This window comes from Trachurus trachurus (genome assembly GCF_905171665.1).
Source record: "Trachurus trachurus genome assembly, chromosome: 8".
NCBI classification, from domain to species: Eukaryota; Metazoa; Chordata; class Actinopteri; order Carangiformes; family Carangidae; genus Trachurus; species Trachurus trachurus.
Window position 1 is genome coordinate 14,755,921 of NC_139905.1, and position 26,595 is coordinate 14,782,515.

At 42.5% G+C, this 26,595-nt stretch overlaps 3 protein-coding genes across 3 annotated transcripts; 2 read left to right on the forward strand and 1 right to left on the reverse strand.

Annotated features, from left to right (window-relative positions):
* Positions 1-3,163: 3,163 nt before the first annotated feature.
* Positions 3,164-5,913, reverse strand: LOC310989862 (G-protein coupled receptor family C group 5 member C-like; the record flags this gene model as incomplete). Its single annotated transcript, XM_083977014.1, has 3 exons — positions 3,164-3,259; positions 3,374-3,477; positions 4,932-5,913. The coding sequence occupies 3 exons, from the start codon at positions 5,911-5,913 to the stop codon at positions 3,164-3,166; spliced, it is 1,182 nt and encodes a 393-aa protein (XP_083833140.1).
* Positions 5,914-10,520: 4,607 nt separating this feature from the next.
* On the forward strand, positions 10,521-13,743 carry btbd17b (BTB (POZ) domain containing 17b; the record flags this gene model as incomplete). The annotated part of the gene is made up of 3 exons (XM_083976987.1): positions 10,521-10,602; positions 12,025-12,310; positions 12,669-13,743. The coding sequence occupies 3 exons, from the start codon at positions 10,521-10,523 to the stop codon at positions 13,741-13,743; spliced, it is 1,443 nt and encodes a 480-aa protein (XP_083833113.1).
* Positions 13,744-14,818: 1,075 nt separating this feature from the next.
* Positions 14,819-25,565, forward strand: LOC310989700 (dual specificity mitogen-activated protein kinase kinase 6-like; the record flags this gene model as incomplete). Its single annotated transcript, XM_083976845.1, is given in 13 exon segments — positions 14,819-14,836; positions 14,839-14,911; positions 18,806-18,872; positions 19,437-19,485; positions 19,584-19,697; positions 19,878-19,997; positions 20,088-20,204; positions 20,795-20,846; positions 20,949-21,076; positions 21,644-21,721; positions 22,853-22,992; positions 23,147-23,192; positions 23,502-25,565. Coding segments are annotated over 13 exon segments (1,080 nt in total). The 3' UTR covers positions 23,580-25,565.
* Between the last annotated feature and the right edge of the window lie 1,030 nt (positions 25,566-26,595).

Below are 26,595 nucleotides of genomic sequence, written 5' to 3' on the forward strand. Positions count from 1 at the left end.
TGTAATTGAGAGCATTTTGTATATAAAGTAAATTAAAAAAAACAAATAACAACAAAAACCAATCTCATCATCTTGTCTATTTAATAGCTTTTGGTCATATCACATGATCTTCATCAGCAAATTGAATTTGACATATTCTCATTATTATTTTCTAAAAATATTATTGGCTTTAAAAACCTGAGGTTCACAGTTCAATCCTGACATTTGAAACAGCTGTTCAGAAAACAGTCTTAGTACCAGGTCCATTTAGTAGTTGTTCTGGAGCTTTCAGTCATATCACAGTCATTCTTAAAGATCATACGTCTCACTCCCCTTGCTTTCACAGAATACTTTAAATGACCTTGTTGTTGAAAGGTGCAACACAAATAAATTAATATTAAGAATTACTTTTATTTTTAAATGTGTCTTGCTTTTTCTTTCCTGCAGTTTCCAGGGTCAAGGATTAACTCTGAACCTCAGCAACAACAGTAACTCTAAATGCAAAAACAGGTTACACCCTGTTTCCCCACTGTACCTCTCTGAGAGCCTGAGTCCTGGGGTAAATAAATCACATCAGGCTTTTTAAATGGGGAATACTTATTAGAGCCTGGCACAGCTATTTACATTTCTAATCCCTAAAAGGTTTACCCTCATGAACAAGGCCTTTGTTTAAATATTGGCACACAGGACAAACTGTACAAATTCAGATGTGTTGTTTGACAAGTTGGTCTTTCAAAGCATCTGTGATCAAAAAGCTAGCGTTACAGATGTGAATGTTTTTGTAATAGTGATCTACTGAATAATATCACCAGATGGCATTACCATTAGTAATACTATATGCCTGTTGTCTGGTCTGTTTGTTCAGGTTAACCTGTAAAACCCTCAGTCTTTTTGTGTGTGTGTGTGTGTCACTGTTTGTCCTCTGAGGGTTGTCACAGTGACAAGGAAATGTATTAAGTGGGGACAGCTGCGTGTGATTGGTAGTGCTGCATCCCCCGAGCTGTGCCCAACCACCACTGGTCAGGAAACTACCTGTGTCCATGTGCACAAGACAGCTATTCATAATATCAGGGGACTTGTAGTTGCTGCCTGTCAGGGAAAGATGCTGTTAATGAATCCAGGTCAAGTCGCTGGTCACAATTTCATCTCTAATACAATTTAAATAAAGTTTAACACATTTAAATTGCAGGGTTGCTTTTCTGCAAAGATACACTTTAGCTATTAGGCTACATTTTTATAGCAGAGAATCAGCAGAGCTCCTCTGGGACAGCCCACAGTTTTGCCCATTAATCTGCGATGATGGGAAAGGAACGACTAAATAAATGAAGCTAAGTGAAGAGGCTGTTGTTAGAAATGCTAAGAAAATATTCTGTCACGTGTCTTGACTGCTCAGTGTTGTTTACATTTGGTTACATTTTTCATGTTGACACGCTGCACTGCCACTCTGCATGTTTTCTTGCAGCTCTGTGCCCTTTTTATTACATCTGATGCATAGACCTGTGTGCACTGGAGATCAACGGGTGCAGGCACAAGGCATTACAGTGTAAAATCTGCATGTGTGCTGTTGTATAATTCTGATCTGTCTCATTTCCAGTTTGTGAGCAATTTCCTCTTTGAGCAAGCACTCATGGCTGCTGACAGTACAGGATGGTGGGAGTGATTGGGAGAGAGCCTACTCAGCCTGCTGCTAGGCAGCCACAGCTCACTCCGAGGCTCTTAAAAGTGTGTGTGCGTGCGTGCATGTGTGTCAAATTATAGTTGAATAACTGTTCCTCTGTGTTGAGAAAAGGAAGAGCTCAGCATAAGCAAAGTAGTAGTCCATGCTAATTTGTCCAAAATGAATATGCCCCTATGTTATATAACCACAGTAGCTTTAGAAAACAGTTTCAGTGGTTAAACCGCGTTCAGTCAGTATGTGGATGAGTGTGTGTGATTGTGTGATCATTTGCCGTCCACTCGGATTCTTATGCAACAAACATGCATGCTGTGAAGGCTCTTGGCAGACTTTTTTCTGCTGCTACAGTCTGACCGTGCAGTTTATATTACACACTCCATTAAATCTCACTTCACTGCTCCAAATTTGAATGGTTAGATTTTCTTCGGTTCAGCCATAAATTCAAATAGGTAAAGACTGTTACATGGATTCATGTTTTTCTTTTAACAAATACTCGTGATAACGCTCAGCATGACCGATAGTTTCTGCGTTGTTTAGCAGTGAAAACCCTCACCCCGCAGCCACTCCCTTCACCTGTTTGAGCTTATTACGCATAGATATGTAAATGACTGTTCTAGGCAGTGTAGATGGTAATCCTCGTGACACTTCCTCTTTCAGTATCCAACTCCTGTTTGCTGGTAACAACTCCTAGAATGTACCACCCAAAATAATATGATGCAACAGCCTCAGAGAATTTAAAGAACCTTTAAAGCTTTAATAAATTAAAATTTACCCCGTTCACATAAAACTTCCTTTTTTTGAAATTCAAAACTCCTACAAAATCATATGGCTTCAGAGGAGGTCTGAATTGCAAACCCAAACCACCACCACCTCGTCGGACAGTTTTATACATCATTCTGTTTTGGGACATTGATTTAAAAAACAAAACAAAAACAGAGTTAATGAAACTAGAAGGCAAAATCATGGCTTTCTCATAGAGACGTATACATTCTATACACAATATGGAGGATTGTCTTCTATAGAGTTCAATGAGTCAAGCTACAAGTGAGCAAAGCTGGTTAACAGTTCGCAATAGAAGTTTAAAAGCACTAGTTTCCATATAGTGAGAATGGAAACAAGGCACAAGCTGCAACACAACCTTTCCATATGGAAATCTTCATATTAGCTCTGAATATATTGTCCTCTACAGGCTGCCCATCTCTAGTCATTGTAATCTTTTATTAATGACACCCAGTCTTTGTACATACAGAACAGACAAGCAGTGCCTGAACAGAGAAAATAAAGTATAAGGCAAAATTAGGAAGTCTGGGAGGGGAACTAGGTCATATTACTGCATATTGCTGTAGATTCACCACAGTGTCATTATTGAAAGCATTTTCCTAAAGACTAGAAAGGGACATGCATTACATTTTCTACTAGTAACTGATGCTAGAAGAAGAGTTTTATTTAATAGCTATAACAACTGAGTGTGCAATGTGCTCTCGACAGTCCGCCTGTGTGCGACAATCCTTAGGATGGTAAGGACTCTGGACAAGACGGGGAGATGCCGCTTCCTGGATTAAAAGGGGGAGCTGTGCCTCGAGATATCATAGCATCTTGGTTCATCTGTAAAAACACACCAGGAAGTGATTATTTCAGATGGTGGTGGTGGCAGCGGTGGCACTGATAGCAATGTATTTTTTGTTTTTTTTGGGTTGAAAGTATTGTGAACACACTCACCTTTGTTAATCCCTTTGCAATCAGGGCTATTTCTGTAGGCTGGTAAACACAACTTCGCACCTGACCGTTGTAAGCCCCATATGGAGACACTGGCTTTGTGGGTACTGGTAGAGAAAAGGTGGAAGAGGATTTTAAAAAACAGATCAACACTGAGAATGAAACAATCCAAGATCTCCATTCTAATGTTGTTTACAAGTTAATACATTATTTAAAGACTCTGTGACTGCTGTATAGCGATGTCTGTTTTCAAGTACGGGCCACTGCCTCATAAAATTGCCCAAGGACACAACCTTCAGTAAGTAGATCAGACTGTGGTCCTAAAAAGGAGCACAATGCTTAAATGGCACAGGGAGGCAAGAGTAAAACTAATACAAGCCTCGTCTGTGCTTATTTGGGTTTTTAGATCAATTTGCAAACTGTATTCTTATTCTACAGAGAAAAACATGAAATAATTTTGACTCTTTATCTGTGCACCATGATAATCACACTCAAAGCTAAAAGAGGTGAACAGAGAATAAACACCATTCCAAAAAAAAAGACGAGACAACACACTGTAATCTGCAATTACACTGCGTTATTGTCAACACCCTTCCAAGCTGTTTGTGTGTGAGGGGATATGAACAATGATGATTGTGCTGACAAATCATTGCACTAAACATTTCTGGCCTGCCTACAAGTTGATATTCTCGTCTATTCCATTATTATTCTTGTTGACAGGAGCTGGGTTTATACAGACTGACAAATGGAAAATAACAGCAAAACTGTTGCTGTGTTTTACTCTTGGTAAAATGAATAGACCCGGCCAATTATTTCACAATCTATCCGTGCTGCCAATATTGCCGAGACTGTTACTAGAGTGAAGTGCTTTTCTGTCCTGCAGCTAAATTTTGAATTTTGGTTCTGACGTTTCAGCATCCATCTAGTACAGTGGTGTGCAACAGAGCTCAGAACATCCCCAGTAAATAATATCACTACTATGGACTCATCTTTTCTTTGACAGTCGGCACCACGCGTTCACTGTGTTGGTCCTGGTCAGGTCCACGCCAAAACACGCCGGACCCAATCTGATCCAAACAAATTTATGGTGGTTTCATCAAACCAATGAATGTGCTGCCAGCATTCATCAGGCTTCCTTTCATTCCCTTTGGCAAAGCTCAGTCTTGCAGTTGTGTGCCTTTTTTGTGAGCAGTGGTTTATTTATTCTTGGAAGCCATCTATAGAGGCTGGCTTTATTCAATGTCCTTCACACTGTCTGATCAGTCACTTAAACAGTGTTCACAGACAATTCATTTGCCATGTGGTCACCAGGCTGTTTTTCAATGCAAATTTGCGTAAGCGGATACTTCTGCTGGATCATTTCTCAGGGAAAGCAGCCACACCCTCTACTATTTGTAGTATGGCCCTATACCTCCTAACCTCTGCTGCAGCTTATGTCAGGGAGTTTACTGATTCTCTTTTACGCTAGCCTGATTTCTTACTATCTCTTGCAATTAGATTTAATAAGAAACCACAAATTCATCTGCAGATTAATCATAGACCATGATGTGTCATACCATACCTGTTGGAGGCTCATCCATGGAGAAAGCTTTATTCTCCATGTACACGTTCTGATGTGACACCTCTGGCTCCTTAAGGATCGTGTCATAAACCAGGCTCCTGGCAGGATAGACATGTTCTCCATCATGGGGTTCTTCCTGGTCTGGGTCCTCCTTGCTCAATAAGCAGATTTCCGGGATGGTGTAGAGGAAGAGGAACACCCAGGCATTTGACACCACAGCTACAGCCAGAGTGGGATCATCCCAGCTGGAGTTCCCCACTTTGTTGTTCCCATAGAGGTACATGACAATCCAAGCCACCCAGATAGCCCAGGTGAGGAGCCCCGTGACCAGGATGAAAGCTCCATCCCGGTGCCACTGCTTGCTCTTGTGTGTCAGCGAGGTCACGGCCATCAGCACCACAGCGACCAGCAGAGCCATCACATAAATAAGCGACATCACAAAGTCCTGCTTAAAAATTCCGCAGGACACGTCGGGGACGTTGACAACTCCAGGTGGGCTCCTGACCATTGTGATCACAAGCCACTCAGTGTTGATGATCACCTCAACCAGCCACAAACCCAGGGCTCCCAGACATAGCATCCAACTCCGGGGGCCCTGGCATCTCCGCTGCAGCAGTGTGAGCCACAGCCCGTGCATCACCAGGCAGCTCAGGCAGCCTGAGAACAGAACTCCAAACAGGAACCTGCGTGCAGCACAGGTGACCGAGTGCTGGTCCACTATGAAGGCAAAAGTGAGTCCAAAGAGTCCCAGAGTAAAGACCAGGACAGCTGCCTGCAGGATCACCATACCCTTTCTCTTCTTGTTCGTCACAAATGGTAAGGAGGCCATGAGGATGACGAAGAGGACAAAGGAGGTCACCACGCCAGCAGCAGCAACGGCCTCCACCACAACCCCCCACACTGCAGTCAGGTCACACAGGTTGTAGTAGATGGGGCTGAGGCTGTTATCGCATCCTTTTGGAACACTTGAGATCGGGTCCATGGCTTCACTGCTAGTTTTGTTCTCCTTGTTTGTTCACAAACCTGCCAGAAAAACAACAACGTCACTGTTAAAAGTTGAATTCAAATGATATGGCACCCGACTTCATTATTTGCATCCAAAATAGCAGGCATACCGAACTACAGACTTTGCATGTGTCGGAACACAGAATTTGTTTTCCCTGTCCCTTATTCTGTCATGGCACAGTAACCAAACAGTGTCTAGATTCTGTCCTGTTGAGTCGTATACTGTAAGTGATCTCAGTATGTAGAGTAGACACGGAGATAATTGAGAAGGTTCATTAAAGTTACTGAAGAATCCTGTGATTAAAACACATTGTCTCCCCTGCCTTTAATTGTCACTCTAATGTGGATTTTAATCACAGATCAGACTCAGTCAAGCTATTCTACACCTTCTAATTTACTGAGGCTTCATCTTAACATCTTACCAGCAGACATAATGAGTCCCTCCTCCACCCTCACCCTAACCCAGCATCCCTGCTCCACTTTATGTGGTCAAACATCTTAAATCAAATTTAAGCTTATTTTATCATCTACTTTCATCCCAGCAACTTCCAAATGCCAGCAACGCCAACGCATCCTTCAATAATCAAGGGAGAGTGTCACTTCGTGAAAACCACATCACATCTGGTTATTCACAAATTTTGCGGTAGACTGAAATACTGTAAATTAATTATCCTACTTCTTTAACGTGAATTAAACCCATTTGAGGATCCGTTGCAAAACCTTTGGCTGAGCTCATGGAACGTTATGGAGATAGGAAGTTTTCACAGAACAACGAATGTTAAGTTTACAGAAAGTTATGAGCGGCACACCCATTATAAACCACCGTAATTACATATATTCTGGTAAATAATTGACCAACGATGTGAATGTAATGACAGGAGTATTAGCCTACATTAGTTTATAGTCGGGAGGCCTAAGTCATTTTCTGTCAGAGACTTCTTACCTGGAGTGAAAACGCAGCAGCTTCAACAGGTGACTCAGGTGGATGGCCCCCGATGAGAATAGCCCATGCACCTCCGGAGTGAAACCCGTCTCGACCGAGGTAGATGCTTTGATTTTTTTGTCTCGATAAAACTCCTGATAGATTACTAGACCAATTTCTGCACATTCAAATATCCACTTAATAGATTCACTGTTCCCCCCCACCCTTGTTCAATCATGGCCTGTCCCCCATCCGCCCACTCCTTCCCGGGTTGTTATAGAACCATGTTACCATCGTATCACCCGCAGTCGCATCAAAGTCGTTTCCCTGTGCGGTTATTACTACTCAGATCCAACCTCTCTCCCTGTGTCACTCTGTATCCGTATCCAGCCTCCCCGGTGTTTGCAGCTTTGCATATTCCGTGAGATTAGCACCCAGCCTATTTATTTGTTTCAGGCAGCTTACATCCAAAACAAAGGCACCACTCAACTGCGCAAGTGACACTTGTATGCTGCAGCAACATGGCAAGGACCTGTCTGTGCAGCAGAGTCTTTGATTTTGTGACTCACTGATGTGGTGATGAATGGCTTTCACGCGTCTAGTGATTGGATCAGTATTGTGATTAGTGATTTATTTGGAAATGATCAAGCTGCTTCACACAAATCTGACTTGTTGAGTTGGCCTACTTTCAGTTTTAGTGAAGAAAATGGCCTGTGTACAGTTGTTTAATTAAATAACAATTCAGATGTATGGAAAGAAGGGTGGCTTTTAAGAGTGAAACTAATTCCTGTGAACAATAAACAGGAGTAGGCTATATATATATCTCACAGATGTCTTTTCTCTCTGTGTGTGTGTGTGTCAGAGTGAGCAGTCGTGATCAGAGGTGAGACTGTGTTCAGTTTGCAGAGCCACCTGGTGGAAAATTTTATTATAGGAGAGATTGACTTCTGTATTTTTTTTTTCAGTGAAACACAATCAAATCAGACTACACAGCAAAATAGATCTTGTTATTGATCTGTTGTAGGCCATGCCACTTAACAACCATTTGATAAATAAGAACATTGACTGATGCCATCGATTTTAAGCTTTTAGAAGAAAGTTATGCTCACTGCAATAAAACGTTTACACATCTGAAATCTGCTTAAGGGCTGGGCTGCATATAAAAATGACAAACTCCATTGCTGGGATTGAAAGTCAAATGTTCCATTTTTAAAGTGATATATTTCTTCAGTGTTTGCAGTATTTTGTGATCATAGACAATCGTGACAAATACATTACACTAGAATACAGTGTAGGAGCTACGTTTTTCCCCCTAAAGATAAACCAGAATATTTGATTCATTCTTTTTTTTTGTGTGCCATAAGTCACAACATTTACTCCAGTTGTAAAATGTGTAGTTTATAATTAGAAAAAGATTTTGCCACAAAAGAGTGAGTAATTGCAAGAGGGAATTTTAGATGCAGAGAGAAAATAGCAGAATATTTCATGATGTCCTCAACGTCCTTTTTTCTTTGTGTAACGCTTTGTTAACATTTTACATATTAACATGCATTCAGCATCTTTTTGGAGACCTGGTTTATCTAGTGCAGTCCCTCCGGGTTTAGCACGAGAATAAGGTCATCCAGGACGCCTTATTGAAGCTAATTCTGGCACGCAGCCTGTGCTAAACGTACTGTTTATACTGTGTGATGGACCCCCCTGTGGTGCATTGATCTCTCAATGGATCTTGTCCCGAGGGGTGCTCTCGCAAATCCAGCAGATCGCCACTCCACCCCTTTGCACTGTGGCCCTGTTTGCAGATTCTTCATGAGAGATGATCTCAAAGGAGAAAGCAATGTGACCCTAATGAAGGACATGCCCTTTTCAGATGCACACGTATAAACAAAAAAAGAAAGGCGCTTTGGGTTTATTCTAATCTTAATTCCGTAGCTAAACAACCAAATGGGTCAGTTTTAGCACACAGCTATACTTTGGGTAAACAAATATCTTACATATTGAGAGTACAAGATCCATTATTTACATTCATACCAGTCAATATTCACTTCACAAAATAAAATATAACAGATTGAACTTGCCACCATAAATGATCCACAATGCCTCGTCTATTTTGCCCCATCCAGGTTGATGCAGCAGGCTTCATTAGGGCACCTCAGCACCGCGCTCCTCTCAGAACCTGTCAGGTTATTCATAGCAGTGGCTCAGGTTGGGGTCTCGCAGGAAGGATGTGTCGTCTCCAGCATCCTCACTGCAGCCAGGCAGCCCTCAGGGCTTCACCACAACCCAATTCCCTCCGAGATGGTGTCTCGCCTCGTCTGTCCCATAGTGAGCACATTAGATAGGAGCTATTTTAAACACATTCATCATGGTGCTGCGTGTTAGTAGAACTTTTCTGACAGGACTATAATGGCCTGCAGATGCATAGATTATTTTAAATGAATATTAGAATAACATCTAACTTTTTGATACATATTTAACAGCTATCTCATCAGTCATCTCTGACTGATGGATCAATGTTGGCTGAGTGGTAACTAAAGGGTCATTTTAGTGGAACTGTAAATATTTCTTCAAGGCCTGAGGTCATGACCACAGGCACTGTCATAGCTGCCTTTTCACCCCATTGTATCCCAGTTAGTGCATGTTTTTCCAGGATACATGTCATATGGCTCCTGAGCTCACTTAGAGTCATTTTAGCATTTCATATCGATTATCATAGCGCTGAGGTTAGTATGTTCCTTGCCAGCAGCGGCCATTAACGCCACATCCTGCTGGAACTTGTCTGTCACACATATTCATGAAAACTTCTGCCTTCTTTGTGGTGATGGATGGTCCGCTACTTAATGATGCTCCCAGAAACTTTATTATATTATTTTATGCACATAGATAAAATATGTGTATTGGTATCTCAGTAAATTCACAACTAAAATCCTGATTGGTAGTTGAATTTGATGAAGAGAGCTTGCCTTATATTGATGAGTAGACCAAGCACCAATGAAATTATCCTCCCATTACTTAGATTAATATGCCATCAGAGAAATAATAAATGTCAGCTGAAAAGAACTGCCCTGTAAATGAATGATGAAATTTGATTGACTGCAGTTGGTCATGCCTATTAGAATGTCAATTACTCTTGGCAGATAGTCTCAGTGGCAACCTATTCTAATTAATTGACTAATTAAACGGCTGTGATTGTACTTATCATGGATATCACAAGCATATTTTGCAGTCCAGAGATGTTGCCTTCAGAATACCATTAAAATGTGAATGTCTGTTAATATTGATTGTTAAAGAGTACCTAACCCCAATGACTTTTTAAATTTAAAAAAAAAAGGGAAAATGTTGAGTCCTTGGCTGGCCCCCGGTGCCGTTGATCAATGCCATGCAACATCCAAAAGGGAGAAATTCAAAATCAAAGCTGTCGCTATAGCAACGCCCCTGCCAGATTCCACCAATCAATGGAGTCCATGGGGTTGCGAGATGCGCCAGGGAAAGGCCAGCGTCCTACATAAAGAGTGCGGGACAGGGAGCCGGGCGGCACACACGGGGCAACACACCTTTTCTGCACACACACACACACGACAAAGGCAGCAGCAAGCAGCAAGAAGAAGGGTCAGGGAAGAGTGGCACAGAGGAAAGGAAGAGAGGCAGGGAATAACTGGGAAGATATGGTGCGCTCTTGTGAACAAGGGATCCCTGCCTGGGTCTTTGTGGGCACCCTGCTCCTCCACTCTGTCACAGTTAGAGGAGGTAAGGTGACAACTACGGCATCACTAGTTTTAATTGTTAGAATTTTATTTTTGCGTCTTTTTTTGTTTTTTTTTGTTAATATCTTAGACTGTGAGTAGAAGCTGTTTTGTTCTATTTCAGTCCAGCTTCCCTCATATTGTCAGTGGGTAGTAGAGCACAGCATGAATGTGTGGCTCGTGCCCAGCCTCAGGGCAGGGGATGGGTATTTATCTATTCTACTCATCCTGTCCTCATCTATCTGTCTGCTGGGTGCAGGGAAAGACAGGCAAGTGCATTTACTGCCTGGCTTTGTGCCGGCTCAGTAATACAGTATACTGTATAAGCACTGAGGGAAAGCTTTTCCTACTCCTTAAAGAAGATCTGACTTTGACCAGAGCTATTGAGGGCCACATTCCTTTGCTGTCATTGTAGATATCATTTAAAATTCCTCATGAGCACCAACTCATCTAATTTGGGGACTGTGTATAATATATTTTATTTAGCTTGAGTGGAAGAGACACTGGTCCATTCTTTATTCATTACTTTTTTGTGTCTACTTTGAATTGAATCTGTCAGATGTTTTTCTTTTTTTCTTACAGTATTGAAAACTGTAAATTATGTAATAGAGCGTATCTACTGTTTCCTTGTTATAGTGATTGTTCTATTGTGCCAGAAATTATTTGCCAATACAAACCTCCACACAATCCATCATGCTCAGCTGGCTCAGGGAGCTTGCCGTCTAATTGGAAAAAGGTTACTTTGAAGTGGGGGCACTTGATTGTGGCGGAGAAATGAAGACCGTGAGGCATCGCAGGGAGCCAAGTGTGCTCCCCCTGTGTCTCATTAAACCCCCAGTAACAGGCCAACAAAGCTGCTGATGACTGTGGCAGAGCAGAATGGATACAGCAGCTTGTCATGCTGAGTCTTTCATGTGTGATTCTCCAGTTAAGTGCTACTTGTGCATACGCTGAAGAGGACCCATAGAAGCAGCCATCTGCAGCGGTGCTGCAAGCTCATGATCCTTTTTGGAGCACCTGGTATTGAGGTTGTCTGAGTCAGCCACCTGGCTTGTTGCTCACTTTCTCTGTTAATTAAAACCACAAAACAGAAGGAAGTGCAGGTCTGGTTTCTCCATGGCACATTTTATCAGTTGTGGTTCAGTCGGAGGGTTAGGGTTTTTTTTTTCTTTTCTTTTTTTCTTCCAGTTCTTGCTGTATCAAATCTGATTTAAGTTGTAGAACGGATGCACATGAAAGCGGCTGTGAAATCTTAGAGAGAACACAGTTGGGTTAATGCAAATTATAGTGCTTAAAATAGAAATGACTTATTAGCTTAGCTAATTGCAATTGCAGGAGAACAAGAGAAATGTCCCCTGAATGAAAATAGTGATGAAAGTGTTTCTGTCAGGTGTTGCTGTTGTCCACAGTCTTGCTCTCTCCACAGCTGCCCTGAAGCAGGAGGCATCATTGGACAATGGGGCCACAGTTCTGAATCACTCCATGAGTTTGGTGCAGCGCATGGAGACGCTCCTGAACATGGGGAACGGCAGCGATGTCACTCTCCGGGTGCATACCATCAACACGGACGAGGTGAAGGTGATCCAGGCTCACAGTCTGGTTCTCACCCTGCAGAGTGACATCTTTGAGGAACTGCTCCTCACCCGCAACAACAGCCTTTTGGTTTTGAGGGAGGCGCCCGACTGTGCTGCTGTCTTTGACAAGTTTATCAGGTGAGGGTGGCTCACGATGAGTTGGATTAATTAAACAAAAGTGGAGCTGATTCATTTGTATGTTCCACAGACATTACATTAAACGTCTTATCCCACCATTTTGCTTCTCTCCTTTATATTTGGAGAAGTGAGATGCTCCATCTTGTGAAATAGTCTAAAATTACGCCTGCTGTTTGAGGCTCACAGTCAAATATCGGACAGTGTGGGTTTTTTCAGTGACTCAGATGTGAGAAGAGAACACAGCTTCAAAATAGTATGCCTCACGGAAAGATTGTGTTCTCCTTTATTAGTGTTTTTCCTTTTTTTTTTTTTACATGACTGTTACAGGGGTATTTTGTTTGCTTTTCATCTCTTGCAGGTATCTGTATTGTGGTGACATCTCGGTGCGGCTAGATCAGGCCATTTCCCTGCATAAGCTGGCCAGCAAGTATCATGTATGGGGCTTGCAGCAGGGTCTGACCCAGTATATGACCCTGCATCTGTCTAGTGATTCTCCCACGGGCCATGTGGTCGGCTGGTACAACTATGCACTACAAATTGGGGACATGGCCCTGCGGGACAGCTGCCTGCAGTACCTGTCCTGGAACTTGTCATCCGTGCTGCAGAGCGGAGAATGGGGCTCCATCAGTGAAGACCTGCTCCTCTCCTTGCTCCAGCGCTCTGACCTCATTCTGCAGAGTGAGCTGGAGCTCTACGAGGCCCTGGAGGCCTGGATTAGCCAGAACCAGCCTGACAGTGCGACTGTCGAGACGGCCCTCAAGGCCGTTCGATACGGCATGATCCCCCCTCAGCACCTCTTCCGTCTTCAGAAGCAATCTGCCCTCATGGTGAAGTATTACGAGACTATCCGTGATCTCCTCTATCTAGCATTCCAATTTCACTCTGCCTCACCTATCCACCTTGCCAAGTACTTTGATGTCAACTGTAGTATTTTCACTCCCCGTAACTACCTGTCCTCTTCCTGGGGTTCCCCTTGGGTCATCAATAACCCGACCCGTGATGACCGCAGTTACAGCTTCCAGACCCAGCTTGGACCCAGCGGCCATGACTCCAGTAAGCGAGTGACATGGAACGCCCTGTTCTCCCCTCGTTGGCTCCCACTCAGCGCCAGGTCAACCTATACCGAGCTGGGCGCAATGCAGCCCACTCGCACCGATGGAGGTCGACCTCGCATCATCGTAACACCGGCCACTTCTAGTCCAGACTTTGCCGGCGTGAGCTTCCAGAAGACAGTGATTGTAATGGCAAGGCAGCAGGGTAAAGTGGTGGTTCGCCATGTCTACAACTTCCACCAAAGCACAGAGGAGGCTGGAGATTTCCTGGCGGATGCTGACCTGCAGCGTCGTGTATCAGAATACCTTATTGACAGCTCCCTCTATCTGCACATTGTAATAAAACCTCTCTACCATACCCTACTTGTCGCTAGGAAGTAAAGACAGGAATTTGGTGTGACCTCACCGACGCCGGTTATCCGCCCTCCACCCATACAATCACATGCTCACATTCCAAAGTACACTCATATCACAATACATTTTTATGTGTCAGATCTGTGACATCTCCATTGTTATTTAGCTTGTACATTTTGTTGTCTTCCAACTACTTAGCAAGGAGGTGTCTGGTACAATAAAGGACTCACAATTCAACAGCTCAACAGTGGTTATAGCATCAGTGATGGTGGGGTTTTCCAGTATGTTATGCATAGTAAGAAAAAAAAACACCTAACCGTACTTTATGTGTTCAGATATTTTATGGTCTTAGCTCTTAGTTTTAGTTCATGGCTCTTGGCCTGTGACATATACTTATATGTTTGCTGTTCACAAACCAAAAGGTTTAAAATAAGGTGCAGTCCCATTATCAGTGTTCCTTTGTATGCTGTGGTCGACATTGTTGTTTTTGTTTTCTTTTTTCCCCTTTTTTCTCTTATTTATATTGTTACATTGGCTTAAAAAGCAACTACACCTGCATGTATCTTCATCCTGAAACAAAATAATAAAAGACAATGAGATACACACGTGTCTGTGGTTGTGATTGTAATTGTTATTGAGGCACAATGTATCTTACTTTTAAGTATAACTATAACTAATATATAATAGTGTATGTTTTATTTTTGTATATATATACAAAAATAAAACATACACTATTATATATTAGTTATAGTAATTGTTAGAAATAATTTTGCTTTTCTTTAGGTAGCGCGATTACAATGCAGACTACGCGACCCATGATGCTTTGCGCGAGACAGGAAGTACGTCATCACGTCGCTGGAACCTTCAGCTGTCAGACTTTGGCCACCCTAAAAGTACAGGTTTTGTTAGCAAACTAACTCGGACTGTACAAGCAGCGCAGACTTTATTTAAAGTTGTGCATTCGTCGGCTGCTCGATCTTTGAACGCGCGAGCTGGCTATCGGACCGCTGGGGATTGCACGAGGACGAACCGTCTCGTTTTTTTAGTCGCTGCTAGTTTTTTTGCACGACAAGCCATCGATCCTGAGCGGGTGTAAGGGTAGATGCAGGGAGGGAGGGAGTAAAAAAAGGCAAAAGTCTTTGTGCTTCCCTTCCCCCTCATCAAAGCAAAGGGGAAATGTCTCTGTCTAAAGGAGGTAAGTGTGTTTTTTTCTGCCCTCCCTCCCTCTCTACTCTTTTAAAAACAGCCCTGCACACATTTTTTAAACACCGAGGTGCAGTTTGCGTGGAAGTAGTTTAAGCTAGCTAATGTTTGAGAAAAAAAAGTAACCTTGCCAGGTGGAAGGCTGCATGTATGAGAGGAGGAGGAGAAAAAAAGAAGCTAGCCAGCGTATCTTTCCAGCTTTCTATCTTCATGCGAAGTCTCGAAACAGCCCTGTGTCTGAAGGTATTCAGCGTAGGAGCCGCTGCTATTATTTTTATTTATTTTTTACTCTTAATATCTTAGCTAAACGGTGCGCACGCATCGCTCCGTCTAAGTTCCCGTGTGGGGGTAAGCTAACACAGTTTTCGCGACAATAAAGGACTTTTGCCAAGATGTAATTATCAAGCAACTTCCCCAACGTAGCCCCCCCACCACCACTACCACCACCACCACCACCACCACCACCACCACCACCCCAGTCGAGCTGGAAATGTCCGCGCTGAGATTAGTTTCTCCCTTTCGGTAAAGTAAAGCACAGTGGGACCACAGGTGTTTGTGTTTTTCGGCCTCATGACTCATCGATTGCACTGGGACCTTTTTGCGTTTGGCTAGAGTCTGTGTGTACTAATGTGTTTAGCCTCCCACAAAAAAATGTACATATTTAACACCGTGCCAATATGAAAACGTGTATTATTTTTTCCCCCTTTCCATCCCATCGTGGAAATTCCTGCAATTTAAAAATAAAATCAGGCGGTGATGATGCCATGGAACCAGGGCGCTATCACATACTTGGCTTCCGCCTGTCACTCACTGAGACCGTGCTGTGCAATTACTGTACTCCACTGACTAAAACACACACCTTTGGGGAAAAAAAAAAAAAAAAAAAATCAAGGTCCTTCCTCTGCGTCATACACACACACACACACACACATACACACGCGCACAGCATGATGATGATGATGTCAATTTACATTTCAAGTTCACCGCTTGTGCTGTTACACAACCATACTAGCGTTACCATGGTCGGGAGTACACACTGTTTTTGAGAGCGCTGTGTAGATTGGCTGCGTGCTGCTCAGGCAATCACAGCCTTTGGCCTACCATGGCATGTTTTGACTTGCAGCACCAATACCTAGCCGCAGCCTCTCTTTGTTGACAGTTCACTGGCTGCAAGCAAGACACTGCATAGCTGCTACACAGGTTCTGTGCTTCTGCTTTTTTTGTTGGTGTTGTTGTTATGATTATGTGCACCAAAGCCACCTGAAGTGTGCGTGTCAAAGTGATTTTTTTTTAATTAGTTTTATTTCCCTGGCTTCTGCAAGAAGTAGTTGTGCCTTCTCTAGTGGACCTAAATGCATTGCAGTGCTGCTCATGGTATTGCTGAGGCATGTTTGCAGATTGGGTTCTCCCTAACAGCACTGATAGGGTGGTGTGGAAGATAATCTGCGCATGAGTCATCATTGTCTGTATATGGACCCACTCCGAGGCCAGAGCTTCCTGATGGTGACTTGCCACACAGCTATTGACAGTTTGATCTCATGCACAATCCAGAAATTCTTGTCCACATTACGTGTGTATTACTGCACTCTGGATATTTTCCACTGAACATCTTTTGGTTTTTCTAAGAACCGCTGCATTTCCTGTAAAAGTGCACCACTTCACCGTAAGCACAGCATCAGCAAAAATGCTCATCTGATTACGATACCATCAGGTCTCAAAATGCACAATGTATTAATCTTACAAACCCATTCACATTTGTGAGGAGGGAAATAAAAGTTTGCAAGGGAAAGGTATTTCATAAACTTGCCAAATGCAACTTGTGCCATATTTAGATATGAGGTTTGGATCCTTTCTGAGAAAAAGCTATCTGTGTAACATGTATTCTTCCTGTGCTGCCTCAATATACTTTGACTGCAGCTGTGGCTGATGTCATGCCACTATTGTGTGCTATTAAGCTTATTTTGAGGACCAAGCAGGTCCTGCAGCAGTAAGCTGCAGTGACGCTGGCCTCAGTTGGCCCGAATGGGGACAGTGAGCAACAAGGGGGGGCCAAATGAAGTGACATCATATTTCCCAAAGGGTCCTGACAGTTGTTGTGTTTTCAGCGGATGTGTCCAGTCTGGCTGGGCATGAGTCATATCCCACCCCACAGCCCCCTGGCCACAGGGTCACTGCACACACCAGCACACCCGAACAGGACTGCTTCCTGAGGGGGGTGTTATAGTATTTCAAGTCCATTAATGCTTCACAAACACTTTGAGTAATAACGTCAACTTAAGTATAATTTACAGTCTGCAGTCTCTCTGCAGCAGGAAAGGATTCTTAAATATGTCCCAGCAGCTTGAACAAAACACATTGTGTTAGATGTTTGGCATGTCAGATGCTTTTGCGCTGCAGCACAGTGTTCATGTCCTACTCCACTTTTGTTCCTCGTTCTTATTCGTCAGGTCATCGGAAGGCATTGAGTGCTCATACTTTATCCCACACAGAGGAAACGCAAAATCTATTTTTGACTCAGAGTGTGTGAGTAAATCACACTTCAATCTCTCCCTACCACGTGAAACTATCGTAGTCTGTCCAGACACTGTAGACCTATTTTAGGGCTGCTGCACAAAATGGCCTTGGACTGACGTTTCAGTGGTAGGCCATAGAATCTAAAATCTTGGTAAAACTTCACTTCCCCTCCAGATTCATCGAGCAAAGGAGGGGTTTACCCAATCATACTTCCTCCAGACTGGAGTGGTGTGACTCACTCATTGGTAAATACAACCCCACAGAAATACTGTCAGCCAAAAGCCATACCAACCGTTGCTAACTTGTGCCACTTTTATTAAGAACTGTTGCGTTCGTTCCAAAGCAAAGAGGGCCTTCCTCGTGCATCAAAGCAGTTCCTGCGAAGTGGGATAGAATCACTACTACACAGCCCTCGTCCGACCCTGTGTGCAGCAAGAACAGGAAATAACCTTAACTGTTTCTCTTCATATCCCACTGGGTGAAAATCTGGCCAAATCGGAATGGACAAAGATAGAGGTCAAGAAAAGTGTTCTGTTTTTCCTGTCGACCTTGCAACAAGAGCCAACACGCTCGACACAAGTGTCCGTGTCAAGAGGAGTTGAGCTGTGTTTCCTGTGTTGTTGCTCGTAAGCCCGGTAGCTGTGTCATTCTGGCAGAGCCTTGCAGCCCCTTGTGGGAAGTCCCAAAGGCTGCTGGTAAACCGTGTTTATGAATGGACTGCTGTCACTGATTTAACACAGTTTACAGCAGCATACACCAGATATTTAAACAATCCTAAACTGTGACAAAACAGAAAAACACATTAATAGATGATTTGTTTTCAGTGACGGGGGAAAGAAATCATGACAGGAAGGAAGGCCCAATTCCATTGCATCCCCCCCACCCCCTCTTTCTTTTAGCATTTGAGTCATCATACCAATGTCGATTAGTCATTGAGTCCACCTTCTCTCTGTAGCAGGGCCTCAGCTTTTAGTACACCTAATCTCCAGTTAGATAACAGATCATTTGCCATGGTTTGTGTCAGTTTCAACTGCAAATTGATTGTTACCTTGAAAACACTCCTTACTACCAGAATAGAATGAAATCTATCAATAGGCCATTATGGAGAAAAGAAAACAAACAAAGGCCTCTGTAGTTATCACTGTAAGTGATTTGAAGCTTAACGGCTCGGCCAGGCCTCAAGAGTAATATGGCAAATCGGATGATAAGAGTCTGTGGAGATGAAGTCCATTTCCCCTTCATCCTTCACAACAAAACACAAAATGATACAAGCTTGTGGTTGCGGCTAAATAACAGTTTTATTGATCACTGTGGATCAGCCATCAATTTCTGATCTGAGCTGAGATGGTAATGGTTTTTCTTGTCTCCAAAGGGAAGAAGAAGAACCCTGGGCTGAAGCTGGCCAAAGAAGTGTTCGCGCAGCCCGCACCAGCAGCAGCGTAAGGCTCAACTTTTACTATGGGGTAGTGATGGCAGCCACAGAATTAGAGTATGACTGATACAGTTGCTGGGTCAATATTAGTTCATCAGAGATACAGTGGTGTCGGGTGTGTGTAAGGAGCAATACATTTCAGCACAGAAACATGAATATGAACCATTATATTGTATTTGTGTATTGACATAGGCCTCAAAAGTCCAGCGTTACTATAGTTCTCCTTAATGAAATGCATTAAAAGCTAAATTCCCAGAATACTCTGCACATTTCTTTCCAGGAATGTCCCTGCGCTCCATTTACAGCTCTTCTGCCTGGTGCAGTTGTTAATTACAAGCTGCAGAGTTACAGGGTTCAGAGAGCGTGAGAGCTTATTATTATTGGTTTTAGCACTTACTTTAATGAATGTTTGCTCATAAATTGCTTTAATAAACATGCACAGTGTCTTTCAGCCTATGAATTATTATAAGTATTATTATTGAGTATTGTGGCATCAAAACTGACCATAGGCTGTTGTTGTGGTTGTGACACAGTTTTTGCAGTTTTCATAATTGTTGCTCGCTCTCCGCAGGCCCCCTCGAGATCTTGACTCTAAAGCGTGCGTCACCATCGGAGATCAGGTAAAGCCAGCTCTGTATTCCCATGAGAAATCAGTTCTATTTTTCTTTGCCGTGTTGAATACATATACATTATTGTGATGTCTGCCTCCTCTCTGCAGAACTTTGTGGTGAAGGCAGATGACTTGGAGGAGATTGCAGAGCTGGGGAGGGGAGCGTACGGCGTGGTGCACCAGATGAAACATGTGCCCAGTGGTGTTATCATGGCTGTCAAGGTAGGCTGCTACTCGGGTTACCTGGTTTGGCCTCTCTGTAGATGCACCCCGCTTTTAAAATAGACACCGTGACTCATAGATGCGTTCAACATATGAACTCAGCTTGTAAACATTTAGGTCAGATCTGTCAGATCTGTGACATGACAAATGACAGCCCACCTGTGATGTTTGTGTCCTCAGAGGATTCGTGCCACAGTCAACAGTTTGGAGCAGAAGAGGCTTCTGATGGACCTGGACATTTCTATGAGGACAGTGGACTGCTTCTTCACTGTCACTTTCTATGGCGCCCTCTTCAGAGAGGTGAGGCCACTGTCCAATCCTTATAACATACATATTTTGTGAGTACCACGGACACCTGCCATCATCTCGCTTCTCCCCTCTCTTTTTCAGGGGGATGTATGGATCTGTATGGAGCTGATGGACACCTCTCTGGATAAGTTTTATAAGAACGTTATTGATAAAGGCAAAACCATCCCTGAGGACATCTTGGGAAAGATCACAGTAGCAGTACGTTCAGTTCCATATTTGACTCATTAGACTCTAAAATATTATTAGTTAGTTATTAAGTATGTTTATATGTACAGTAAAGGAACAATAGAATCAACATTAAAACAAAGATGATAAAGAGAGCAATTTGTGGTTTTATGGAAAGTAATGTTCATAATGACTTTCTGTCACCAGGCAATCAGTAATATAGCTTGAGACACCCCATATTAAGTGCAGGGTGATGGATTAACTGTTCATCAAGACATATTATCAACACATAACCCACTCTATAACCACAAGTTATTTTTTTCCGGTTCATAAATGGATCAAACAATGAGAGAAGTATCTACTTCTTATTCAACTTCCTGAAAAAAACAAATAAGTAAATTCACCCAAATGTAGAACAATTTCTAAGCACTTATTTTGCTGAGTGTTTTTATTTCATACATTTGGAAATGATTGCGCACTGTGCTGTGTTCACATCACCAAACCTGACCAGTGATGGACATAACGATGATTATTAATTGTTGTGTAAAACACACATCTGTATTGGTAAGATATAATTTACATTTGTCATTGTCTCCCTTCATTTTCCCCTTTTCACCTCACAGATTGTCAAGGCATTAGAGCATCTGCACAGTAACCTGTCAGTCATACACAGAGGTAAGCAAGTGGAAGTCATTATGTACAGTTTTCAGTTTTCCCATTAATATGTCTCACCTTCTTTATAATCCCCCCCCCCCCTCCGACAACGTCCCTGTCCAGATGTGAAGCCCTCCAATGTTCTGATCAACACTCGGGGCCAAGTGAAAATGTGTGACTTCGGCATCAGTGGCCACCTGGTGGACTCCGTGGCCAAGACCATGGATGCAGGCTGCAAGCCCTACATGGCGGTGAGTGAGGGACCAGGAGACATCAGGGTGGAGATTCCTGGTACAGTATGGCTTAGATTCAGGGGAAGGATTCTCTCGAAATTTACTGAGGGATTGTACCGCTCCCAAGAGGCCTGGCCAGTGTCAGTGTCTGGGGTTTTTGAAAAACACTCTTCACCTGGAGGGAAGCCAGAAATCCACAGGCCAGGAGCTCCTTAACTGGACCCCAGACTGATGGCAATCAGGCCTCTACTGTCCAAACCCTAAAGCTCTCACACATCAGGCCTAAAATGTGGGCTCGCAAGACCAGTGCATGTTTTAAAATCCATATTGTAGCTATTCTTATTTTTACATGGCTTTTTAATTCTTGAATGACTTTATTCAAATCTGAATTAAAGTAAATGCAATTACTGTGTGTTTATTTTCGCCTCATTATTAATTAATTTATTGGTTCCTCTTTTTTGTCAAAGAATACAGGAGAATAGTTTAAAAAATATTGTCTCTAAAAGTACAGTATAATAGTTTTTTATTGATCAGATTACGTTTTTATAGTGTTAGTATTTATATTGATCATAATTTCCATTTCAGCCTGAGCGGATCAACCCTGACCTCAACCAGAAAGGCTACAGCGTCAAATCAGACATATGGAGTCTCGGTATCACAATGGTGAGTAAGGCTGAATTATGGGTATTGTCGTTATGACTTTGTGATACTCAGTGTTCTGCTGCACACAGTTAACACCAGTGTTGATATAGTTTTTCTGACAATAAATCACTGCAGGAGTCCATGTTCTCGCTGCCCTCCTCCTGACAATTATTTAATAATAATACTAATAATTAGATCTGGTTTTAAATGGGGATAAGAACATTGACAACAACAATATGTTGTTCTGATGGGTAATAAATGTGTATTCACTGTGGTGGAGACTGAGTTGATTTCACCTATACCTAATGCTGGTGGCAAATACCAAAATGTAAATAGCTCAGTCTTATGTTGCCACCTTTTTCCTTTAGATCCCTTTTGATTATGAAATGCTTTGCAGTTTCCTTGTGTTACGACTGACGTTGCAGAGTGTTGTGTCAAAGCACATTGTAGGGGGAAAAACATATACACTTAATTTGGTTAAAACAGGAAAATCTGCCTTGACTCATTCCCAATCTCCGGTGTCTGGTGTTGACAATTTTCTGAAATGGTTAACTGATATTTGCTGAGAGGATTTCCATTACAGGTAACTCGGCTTTCTAAACACGAGCCAGCGCTAATGCTGAGTCATGGTGTGACCCTTGACAGTTTTGATACCTGTGCCTTGTTGGTGGCGCACCCATACCATTTCATGCTGACCTCAGTTACTATGACACAATTTACAGACTGACACATTCTGTGTCTGTGTCTTCTTAAGTTGAATAGAACAAAAGAAGCTTCTGTTGGGGTTTTTTGTGTGTTTGTAAATCTGAACTACAGAGCTGTCACAGTCAGAAGTTTGCCTGTGTCTGAGTCTGGAAAAACTGGTCCAGCTTATTATTAAATTCTGTATAGTATAACGTAATATTAGTTTCCTGAAATTTTTGCATTGCTTTCCAAACATTGTTCAATTAAATAGAGTACTGATAGTAAGCAACTGGAAAATTCACAGTGCTAAAGAATTCTCTGAAATGTCTGCAACAGTTGCAGGTGTTCATCAGAGATGACTCAAGTTGAATCATTACTGAACCATTTCCGAAATCCTAACAGGCAATCATGAAATGTTTGCCCTATCACAAATGTTTGTGGTTAAATCTGCCTCCCTCTGTCTCACAGATTGAGCTGGCCATTTTGAAATTCCCCTACGACTCTTGGGGGACCCCGTTCCAGCAGCTCAAACAGGTGGTAGACGAACCGTCTCCACAGTTGCCTGCCGACCGTTTCTCCCCAGACTTTGTAGATTTCATCTCCCAATGGTAAGTCTCCTCGCACGCAATGACCAACTGTGTTCACCTGGTGGTTAAAATGAATGCAGCCAAAGGCCCAGCAGGGGTCAGTGTTTACTCTGTTTTTACTGCGTTTACAGCCACTGTGTTCTCACTTTTTTGAATTTATCTCTTGTTTTTACAGCTTAAGAAAGAAGCCAAATGAGAGACCAGCTTATACAGAATTAATGGTAAGCAGGTTTAACATTTTATTTTCTCTCATCCCAAAACACCAACAAATATTATTTTAGTAATTTGTCACCAGCCACACCAATACTGTAATGTTCACTGTACCATGGTTCTGGCGTTCGTCCACAAGAGGCCAGGCTTACCCAATTAACCCACCATGACCAGGGTGTGTATTTTTCACAAGTAAACAACCAACAAAGTCAAAAAAAAGAAGAAAAGAAAACATACAACCGGAGTTGTGAAAATATTTATTTATCAGTCAAGATGTCTAACAATGTGTTTTGAATGCGATTTTTCTTCTTTACACACAGAAACATCCATTTTTCACCCTGCATGACTCCAAAGAGACAGACGTGGCCAGTTTTGTCAAGGTCATCCTGGATGACTGATGGGCTCCCTCCCGGCTCCACCCCATCAGGGTAGGCGGGACCTCTCAGCAAAGGAACCAATGGCCTACCTTTTTTTTTTTTTTTTTTTTTTTGTTGTTGTTAAAACTCACTGGAATGACAGACTCTCATGCACCCACACACAACAGGGGGGTGACCCAAAGACTGACAGCAGCCCAGCAGCACTGGAGTGGGAGAGTTTTGGTAATATGAACTCGTATGGCCAACTGGAGAGGTTTAATTCACTCCTCCAAGCTTCCTGTGTGCGCAATTATCCAACATGACAAATATGAACTGAACCTGATTTGTTGTTTTTGTCTTGTTCCGCTATTGTTTTTTTTTGACCCCACTGCCCCTCCCCTCTCTCCTTTTCAGAATGGACAGAGCCAGCCATTATTTCTTTGTGACACATATTGTATGTATCATTTGAATTTCATCTGCAAAACCAACAGTTAATGTGTATGTTGTTGCATATTGAAAGCTATATTTACATAAGCGTTTGTATGTTTTTCTCATTATACAGAGTTTTGATACTGTATATCGTTGAAAAGTGTGAATTTTACCGGACTAGGGCCTTGTTTGTCAGACGGACCTGGTTCCGCCCTCAGGCGATTGGTCAGTGCAGGGGCTGCAGTTGTCATGGGCCGGGCCGTGGGAGGCTCCAGGGCTGAGACAAAACATGTAAGAAATGTCAAAGGTCACATTCTGGGCAAGAGGAGTTGCAAGTCATTCCTAGATCGCTCAGCGGTGCGATGCAGGAATGTAAAGCGTCCCATATCATCGGTGATCTGAGGCAAACCCTCCATGCAGTGACCCCTCCGTGCTCCTCTTCTTTCTTGGGTATTAAAGAGGTGGGCTCCAGTGCTGCCATTGTTACTACCTGGAAGTATTCAGGGGTTGCCGAATCAAGCTCACAGCTTTATCTTTTTTCCGTGTGCCATTTTGCAAATCGTTCTCATGAATTACTGAATTTATTGTGTTTTTTTTTTCTTCTCTCCCTCTTTTGGACTTCTTCTCTCTCATTCATTTGGATGCTTAATCTTCCCTTTGCCGACTTTTCTCAATTCTGGAGTCAGCATAGTCTTTTCATATGAGGCACTTATATTTTCTTTATTTTTTTCCAGAGACCTTATTATGCCTTACACAGACAGTATGGTAGGGAAATAATTTATGTGTTAAAGATGTAAATACTATCTCCTTTTTTCTTTCTTTTTTTTTAATGTAACATGGCACTGTCCCAACCTGGCAGTGAAGATGAATGGTAGAGTGGTTGGTATTAGTTAGTTTTAATGCAGTGTGACACGCGTACACAAACACTTGTACTCGCAGGGCCAGCTGACTGTCGTACACCTATTTTGGACTGATGTGCTGTCAGGCTCCACTGCTCAGGTTTCTGCGCTCTCCTTCATGAGGAGACGGCGGCCCCATTTTTTTTAACCCCCTCCCTGAGGTTGTACTCTTCCTTGAGTGCTGGAGCGAGAGCCTCTTTTCAGTCCATGGTGGGCAGCCATTATCTACTCTGTCAGACCATACTATGCAGAGCCCCTTGGACTCATTACAAGAGACCCTTGCCATGTGGCAGTTTCCCCACTCCAAGTGTTCAGAGACTGTGATGATGATGATGATGGTGGTGATGATGGTGACGACAGTGACGATAGTGATAACTGCCATGCCTCTGTTCATGGCTAGCACTCATTGCCTCTCTGGTTTACACTGTAGTGCGACCTTTATCAAAAGTCAGCGAGTTAGGAGTATTTATGATTGTGAATAATAAGGGAAAGCTAGCAACACCACAAAGAAGCTGCTGTTTTTTTTTTTTTTTTTTTCTTTTTTTTTTGTTGGCCTTCTTTGGATGGCCGTTCCCTTGGTGTGTAAAAGTGAGTTTTTACGCTGATCACAATGAGAATGGAACACTTGCTCTACCTCTTACTCCTTCACTCTATTTGCCACCTTTTAATTGGGTGGGACTGACAAACTTGAACTATGGAAAGACAAAAAAAAAATAAAGGCTTTATTGTTCAGTATGTTCATTTATAACCTTCATGTCATGCTTGCTGCAGGATTAGCTCAAATAAGTAGTTTGTTTGGGTAATGCACAGAAGATGTATAGTAGCCTACTGAAGTTTCTTATATTCAAATCCCATGAAAAGACCAAAACCAGCAATGAGCAAGTATTGTGAGTAAGGCCAAAGCTCAACATAATTCCCTTCTAACACATCGAGCCACTGTTTTGCACTAGCTGTCATACTCTACTTCTTCATTACTGTATGCACACTGTAGTTTTTGCTGAAGATCTGCAGAGCTGCTGCTCTAAATACTTTCTAGCACAGTAAAAGTGGTGTCAGGTTGCATCTCAGGCTCTTGAGTTGGCCGATCAAATACGTGCAAGCAAACATTGCTGCGAGGAAAACGTACTTGCACTGTTTGCCTTGAAAACGTTCCAAACAAGGATCAAGAGGTTGCCGATGGGATAATTATGGAGTAGTAAAATCCTGCCTCTGCCGTGTTTTGGCATCTGAAACCTGTCACACTGGTGAGGCTATTTAAACAGGACATCTTGTATTGTAATATTCACTGGTATCTAAACTTGAACACATATCCTTTTGCATTGTTTTAATGCAATACTGTTCTCCAACAAACGCACCATTCACTCCTGTTTGAGTTACTTTTTCTTTAAGAAAAACTACAATAGCCAGTGTCTTTTACAAATATTTTTGGAATTAAGCAACAATTGTTAGCACTCTAAAATACTTTGACCTCTGAGAAATTGATCCTGAATGCCATTGACAGGGTAGGAACATTGGAAGTTAGAGTCAAACACATTGGTTTTTGTCTTTTCATGGTATATGACAACAACAAGAAAGAACTCAGATTAACACTGGCTTTGTTTTTTTGGTCTCTTTCTATTTGCTGTTTTTGGTTAATTTGTTTTTCAGGTCGCTCCTCAGGCCACTTAAATCCCACTTCCATGTCACTAACAGTTCCACTTAAGACTCTTATTCCTGCAACCGTGCACTGA